Source organism: Doryrhamphus excisus, linkage group LG15, assembly GCF_037039965.1.
Source record: "Doryrhamphus excisus strain RoL-2023G ecotype Guam linkage group LG15, RoL_Dexc_Guam_v1.1, whole genome shotgun sequence".
Classification (NCBI taxonomy): Eukaryota; Metazoa; Chordata; class Actinopteri; order Syngnathiformes; family Syngnathidae; genus Doryrhamphus; species Doryrhamphus excisus.
This window is the reverse complement of record NC_136371.1, coordinates 8043296-8051229: the sequence shown is the minus strand read 5'-3', so window position 1 is coordinate 8051229 and position 7934 is coordinate 8043296. Positions and strand designations below refer to the sequence as shown.

The following is a 7934-nucleotide window of genomic DNA, read 5'->3' as shown; positions in this document are numbered from 1 at the left end:
GGGGGGGGGGGGCGCAGCTGGATGGAGTCCATCCGAATCCCCACCTGATTGATCATCGATCGACTTGTCTGACGAGAACACACTAGCCCCCCCCCCCCCCCACACACACTCCCTTTCCCACACACGCACACGCACACGCCCGCCCGTCGCAGGAGGAGAGGACCTCCTGGACCCAACTGTGGTCGGGCGCTAATGAAGCGCGGGGGAAAGTGCGTGGGCGGATGAGGAAGTTGATGGCCACACACCCATTCCAGTGACTTTTTTTTCCCAGCAGCAGTGGAGCATCGTCGGGATCTCCATCTACTAGGAAAGGAAAATAAAAAAACTGCTTTTGTCCTGGTGTAGTAAAAATGTCAATCAAGCTGGGAGTCATCTTCTTGTTACTTCTGCTCGTCTACAGTGCTCGGTGAGTCGCATTCTTATTTAACACCGACGCCTTTTTTGTTAAAAGTTGATTCATGTTCATCGAATTCATGCGTGCGTTTCTTTCCTCAGCCCGCAAAAACAAACAAAACACAAAACAACGACAGAGGCTGTGCACAATTAAACAGACTGTGTGTTATGGAGAAGGTCCAGTGAGCAGAGCGCATCAGTTTACATGACAATTGTGTTGACTGTCGGTGTTGTCTTCCAGTCCAAATCAGATACCATACGGTGACGACGATGAAGAGCTCCATGATGTCACTGTCAATCAAATGCTGGTGCCGAGGTCGCATCAAGAGGATGCCACTCTGATTCTCAACAATCTACTTAAGGATTATGACAGGACTCTTCGGCCAGATATCGGGGGTAAGATGCTATACATTCAAATGTTACAACGTCGTTGTGGTGCAAAATGGTTAGTTCTCAGGGTTGTCATCATGTCTATTACGGTTCAATTCGTTCAAATCTGTACCATAACGCTTGTAGGTACACCCCACCAACCCTAAAGTGATGTGTGGACTTTACAGCTTCTTTCTTCGCTTGTGTGGATTTTCTAATTTCCTGCCACATCACAAAAATATGTATGTTAATTGGAAACTCTAAATCTGGGGTGTTCCCACTTTGTCAGTCTGTGAGCTACTTTTAGGATGACAAGACTTAAAGATCTACTTCTTTTATAAATGTGAGTATTTTTTTTACATTGTACATGCATACCAGCGGTGTACACACGTTTTCCAGCATGCAAGTCAAAATGATCAAATTTTTACTATTATTTTCTGTTGAAAAAAATGTTTCACATCTCCCGAGATTTGAAGTACTATAAAGAAATTGATAATATCTATTTAAGCGGCACGGCGGACGAGTGGTTAGCGCACAGACCTCACAGCTAGGAGACCAGGGTTCAATTCCACCCTCGGCCATCTCTGTGTGGAGTTTGCATGTTCTCCCCGTGCATGCGTGGGTTTCCTCCCACATTCCAAAAACATGCTAGGTTAATTGGTGACTCCAAATTGTCCATAGGTATGAATGTGAGTGTGAATGGTTGTTTGTCTATATGTGCCCTGTGATTGGCTGGCGACCAGTCCAGGGTGTACCCCGCCTCTCGCCCGAAGACAGCTGGGATAGGCTCCAGCACCCCTCGTGAGGAAAAAGCAGTAGAGAATGAATGAATTAATTAATATCTATTTAGTTATGGTATCTGTACAGCACAATTCAACTATTAATCTTTCTGGAATAGAAATAAAGACGTGTGTTGTTTGTTTTAGCTTAATATTTTAGATATACATCAAGTTTTACATAGCAAGTTGGCATTTACATGTAAACTGTCTGGTGTTAGTCGAGCCATTGAGTGAAGGGTTTGGTTTAATAGCACTTGTCTCATTATTATCTGTATTTACATCGGTAGCGACACCTTGGTTAGCGTACACCCCGATTGCTGTAGTTTTTGGTAAACGTCCAAAATTTACACTTAGACTTGGTCTTATGTTGAAATATCTTTATCAAAACTGCTGTAATACAGCATCAATATTATCTTAGAGGCAAGAAGTATGGATCAAATCCATAAAAACACATATGGGCCAAATCTGGATTTATAGAACCGACCCATGCTACAGGTCTATGGCATGGTGGGCAAAAATACTGGCCACCCATTGGCCCACATGAAATCATTTTGTGCAGCTATAATTGAATTGGAAAAACACAAAATGTGACATTTTAAATAATAGAGTAACACGGATATTGTGATATTGCTTACTGCCACGTCTCTCCTCTCTGTTGCATTTATTGCTGTGTGAGACTGCCGTGATGCCACATGATTTACGCAGCTGACACAACAATCTCCTCTCATGTTGTCAAATAAGATCTCTGCTTGAAAACCTGCACAGTTACAAATTGGTGGTTCTCGTACAGGGGGGTGCGCAAGCTGCAGCCCGTGGTCACTAGGCTTTTCCCAATGACTTGTTTTGAAACCTTTAACATGACTTACAATGCTATTGTGGCAGGCCTGTGTTGCATGGGAAACGCGGTGCAGATGCTCTGTAGCTTGTACAAATAAGTGAACCAAACAACACAACACATCAGCTACTTGCTGCACCGTGTGGACATACAAATTACACCCATGCTGGGTAGCCCTGAACATGTCACTGTGTTATGTTGATGAGTTTGTCAGGCAAGTGAACAAGGAGGGATGTTAACATCTAATGTTTTATCGTTCATAGTTCATATTGCTGTTGCCACTGGACTACCCAGCATGCCTTGCGGGCACTTGTAAATAACAGTCTATGATTAGCACTTAGTTGTTGTTCATCACCTACGTAGTAGTAGTTATTTTGTTGCACCGTGAGTAAGTATGTCATTCTTACTCACACATTTTTTTTAACCCCATTTCATTCAAAATGTTTGCCAACCCCCGTTCTAGTACCTGTTCAACACCTGACTTTAATCTATGAATTGGGCATCTGGTGTCCACGCTAGTGTCAACGTTTCTTTTTGATTGCGCCCACATTCATTCTGGTGCAATCACTTTGGCAGCTCCTTGTAGAAGAATGTTCATCTTTACAGAGGCGGGATGGATGGTTGCTAATCATCAAAATCCTTCCCCGGTGGCTTCTCTGAAGCGCCATGGCATGATTGAGAGGGGTGACAACTGTGAAGTCAGTCTCCTGGGTTAGGTGTGGGGGCGGTGTGTTGTGCGCGTGACACAGATGCTTAAAACAGCACACCTCTGTTTCTCACTAATACCACTGTGCTGTGCTGTGCTATGTGCTGATTGTTGACATTTGTGACTGAAGCAGACGCGCAATGTTTTACATGTGGAGCCCAAAAGAGAAATTTTGGAATTGAAAAATTGTAGGTGCTCCCATGGTTCACTACCTTGGTTACTTGATTTATGCCATATACGAAGTGTGTCACAAAAGATATTTTTCTTCAAGTTTTCCTCCTCGAGGTAGTCCCTCTGGAGTCTAAGGCACGTAGGGTTCTTTCGGGATTCTCTTAAAAATGTCGAAACAAACAACAAACTTTGATGAACCTGTTGAGCTGTTGAGTAGGGACAGGAACTGTCCGATGTTCAGGACGTTGTGAGCTGGTGCGTTATCATAGCAAAGCTGCCACGAGTTGTCCTGTTAGAATTATCGCCTCTTGTATCGGAATCAGAATTGCCTTTATTGTCATAGTATTGCATACAATGAAATTTGAGAACAAAATTTTGCGCCCTACGCTAAGCAAATACGACCAACATCAACAGTCCTGGAACTAGGGTTGGTCGATATGGACCTTAGCATATACTGTATCACAATATTTTTGGGATGTATCATAATATGATGATATAAAACTTCAGCAAAGTGTTGTATAAAAAGCTACAAACCTTAAACCATATACGAACAAAAATAAATTTCTGGGGATCACAATAGATGAAAATATGAGCTGGAAACTGAAAACCTCATATTACAAATATACAACATAAGGTGGCCAGAAATATTTCAGTATTGAACAAAGCAAAATTTGTTCTCAATCAGAAATCACTCCACACTCTTTATTCTTCTCTGGTTCTACCATATCTTACTTATTGTGTGGAAATATAGGGTAATAACTATAAAAGCAATCTTCACTCGCTAAATGTACTGCAAAAAAGGTCAGTAAAGATAATTCATAATGCCGCCTACAGAGAACATACAGTGCATCCGGAAAGTATTCACAGCGCTTCACTTTTTCCACATTTTGTCATGTTACAGCCTCATTCCAAACTGAATTAAATTAATCTCTTACCTCAAAATTCTACACAAAATACTCCATTATGACAATGTGAAAAAAGTTTTTTTTGACATGTTTTGAATTTATTAAAAATAGAAAACAAAAAAATCACATTTACATAAGTATTCACAGCCTTTGCCATGAAGCTCAAAATTGAGCTCAGGTGCATCTTTTGCACCTGAGCCAGACGTGGCCAGACGAAAGCCATCAGACCAGAGAATTTTGTTTCTCATGGTCTGAGAGTCATTCAGGTGCTTTTTGGCCAATTCCAGACGGGCTGCCATGTTCCTTTTACTAAGGAGTGGCTTTCGTCTGGCCACTCTACCATACAGGCCTGATTGGTGGATTGCTGCAGAGATGGTTGTCCTTCTGGAAGGCTCTCCTCTCTCCACAGAGGAACGCTGGAGCTTTGACAGAGTGACCATCGGGGCCTTGGTCACCTCCCTGACTAAGGCCCTTCTTCCCCGATCGCTCAGTTTAGAAGGCCGGCCAGTTCTAGGAAGAGTCCTGGTGGTTCCAAACGTCTTCCATTTACGAATAATGGAGGCCACTGTGCTCATTGGGACCTTCAAAGCAGCAGAAATTTTTCTATACTATACTTTCCGAATGCACTTTACTAACTCCTTATTTTTAAAATCACAAATACTTAAACTTGCTGATATAGTTAATCTTCAAACAGCTAAAATAATGCATAAGGCTAAAAACAACCAATTAGCTAAAAATGTCATCCAATACTTCTCTACAAGAGAGGAGAAATATGATCTCAGGGAAGAACTACATTTGAAACACTTATATGCTAGGACTACGTTAAAAAGCCATAGCATTTCAGTATGTGGAATCAAACTATGGAATGGATTGAGTAAGGACCTCAAACAATGCACAACGATGAGCCAATTCAAGAAACAATACAAGCAGTTGATGTTTGCTAAATACAAGGATGAAGAGTCTTGAACCAGTCATGATGTGCTATATATATCACTATATTGACACTTACTATGGTACACATAATGTCATTGTATGTACTGTGAACTGATTATGTGATGTACTCAATTGTAATCTGATTTATGTTCAAATGAAATAAAACCATTACCATCGCCATATACCAGTAATCAAATACACTTGGAAATTGGAAAGCACATTTATTTATTGGTAACAAACTGGCTAACTTTTCTAATTGGACGGCAGCCTCTTCACACATTGCTATAATATATAATATCACCCAACTTTTCTAACACGCCTTATATATTGGTATTTAATAAACCCTTGAGATAGTAAGAAGCTTCCCAGTAGAAAAAGCAGTGACACTGTGCATTTTGTATTGACCCAGTAGAGTGTGTTTATTCCTATTTGGACTAGCAGTTCTTTTGCCACCCTCCCAGCTCTGAAAAATAGTTAGTCAGAAATGTAGACACCACTGGGGAATCATTGAACTCCACATTGTGTTGTAAACACGTTGGTGTTTTTTGATAATGTTTTTTTTGCTGCAGCCCGGTGGGACTCTGCTTTTCACCTAAATCTTGACACACATCTACATTTGTGCATGCTGATGAAGACCTTGGTTTTGCCGACGAGACACTCAAGCAAAGGCCTAAAAATAATTAGAAAACTGTGGCAGACGACAGTGTGTAGTTGGCTGCAAAGCCGACACTGATTAGCAGTGAAGGGAATTCAATTGGGTTAAAAACTAACATCATTAGACCACAGATTAAAACATCTAACTTGGACCTGTTTTCTAGATACAGTGGAACCTTGGTGTTCTTCATGAATCTGTTCCAAAAGGTCAGACAAAAACAAAGCCAAATCAATTTTTTTTCATAAGAAATAATCCTAAATCCTATTAATCCCAAATAAAAAAAAGCTTAGTTTCAGCAAACACTCAGAAATGCCCAGTATGCTGAAGTGAGGACCGGCACGGATACAAAGTTGTTCATTGTTCTGTGTACATTCTATGATCAAAATCAATGTGTGGATGGTTTGTTTGTGACCAGGGGGGGGGTATATTTGTGGAAATTTTGGCCCATTGTCACTCATGTTGGATCACAGTCTTTGTTCTAGTTTAATCCAAAAGTTTTTTCATGAAGGTCTACAAAAATGTAGCTTCAAAGAGCTAATGTCAGACCCAAGTTGGAAGCATACTATTGCTTGAAATGTCTTGGTAATGAAAAATTCAGACTCAGGGGTAATAAAGCATCTGTGTGTACTAGAAATGCCTTGGATTAGATATCATTTAAACGCAATCAAATTTTGAGCAGCCATAAGGAAATAATGCATGTCTATTAGACTGTAATCATGTAGTTTGGCATCTGACTCCAGATCTGATTTTCTAACCCTTATCCTTAAAATACTCCCAAATTTTTGACTAAAAATGACATGGGCCACCAGTAAGATTATTTCTTTGGTATATTTGAGTCTCTCAGAGGACTGGGTCTATCAAACATTTGTCAGGTTTAATGTATCCACCTGAAGGATGGAAAAAGCACACTGGGATCATGCACACCGCGCTGTGACATGATCTAAAACCTACAGACAACTGCAAAGGCTCCTCAAAGGTGTCACCTGGGTTCACCCTGCCAGCCCACCGTGCAGGGGACCGTGTATCTCCCTCCAGCTCTGCCTGAATAACGAGGGATGAATGTTAAATGAGATCCAGTTGACAAGGCTTGGTGTTCCCCATGAATTGTTAATGCTGAGGAGAGATCGTATATGAGGCACAGGTCCAGCAACACATCTAGGACATTTCATCTAAGTTATTGATTTTGGAAAAAAAAAAGCAAACAACAGCAACCCCCGTTTTGATGAATCTCAAACAACGTTTCTCCTTTGCATAGAGAAGCAACTGGCATTGTCATAAAGGTCAAGTAATGCCCTTTGATATGATGTGTTTTCATTGGGATCCAGCTTATTAGCAGCCTTTTCTTTACTCGACTGTTTCGTCGTTATTTTAAAGCACATAGGACCTTCTGTCGCTTACAGATTTTATGTCACCTTTTATTTAGTTTCACCTACCTGTCAGACCTGTCTAGTTTGTCAGCCTTTATTGTTCTAGCCCTCCCACGCTACCCACTATTTTTTTTTTTATCACTGGTGTTTTAGCTCAAATCAGCAAAATCACCTTTTATTTTGGATTTATTTTGTGTCTGAAGATGTTTTAAAGTCATAAAGCAGTGCTTTTTATCTCCACGGTGGCACAGCAAAACAATAGTCAACACTGGAGACAAGCCCAATTGTCATATGAAGTGGTTCACTGGTTCACCAGCCTCACCTTAGCTGATTAGAACAAGATTTCGGTCCCCTTTGTGTGCCTTTTCCTTTGGATTCTGACCATGGTCTTTGCGTGGTGTTTGCACTTGTGACGCAATGCATATTTTGTGTAGGTGTGAGCTTGTTTTGCATGCATGATACGCCTTACATGTGTCACTAATCACTTTCAGGATGCATTCTATTTTAATGTTTTCACTCTTTAAAATAAATTTAATCAAGTTACTTGAATTTTGTGGGTAATGGTTGCACTCCTACATACAGTATAGGTTTATGCTTGTAAGTGTGTAATATTAGGATTGTAATATTGTGACATTTGTTGCTAAATTATGACTTTATTCTTGTAATATTTAAACATTATTATTTTAGTTTTCCTTTCAGTACGGTAGTAATGCTCCCTATACTAAAAAAAAAAAAAGCTTTTGACTTTGGGATTTAAATAAATACAAAAATGTGTAAAGCCCTAAACCAACAGCAGTTAAGTAGTCGATCGGTGCTGCCTA

The 7934-nt window shown here is 40.5% G+C and overlaps 1 protein-coding gene across 5 annotated transcripts in view; it reads left to right on the top strand.

The window, feature by feature from the left end:
• Positions 1 to 132: 132 nt before the first annotated feature.
• LOC131104811 (gamma-aminobutyric acid receptor subunit gamma-3-like) overlaps positions 133 to 7934 on the top strand; it is a 54088-nt gene continuing 46286 nt past the window's right edge. For all 5 annotated transcript variants that reach the window (XR_013629818.1, XR_013629819.1, XM_058052358.2 and 2 more), the window contains exons 1-2: positions 133 to 406; positions 635 to 789. Coding sequence is in view for 3 of the 5 variants with exons in the window: in XM_058052358.2 (XP_057908341.2) it covers positions 351 to 406; positions 635 to 789 (211 nt within the window). In the remaining 2 variants the exon portion in view is untranslated. The remainder of the gene's footprint in view (positions 407 to 634; positions 790 to 7934) is intronic.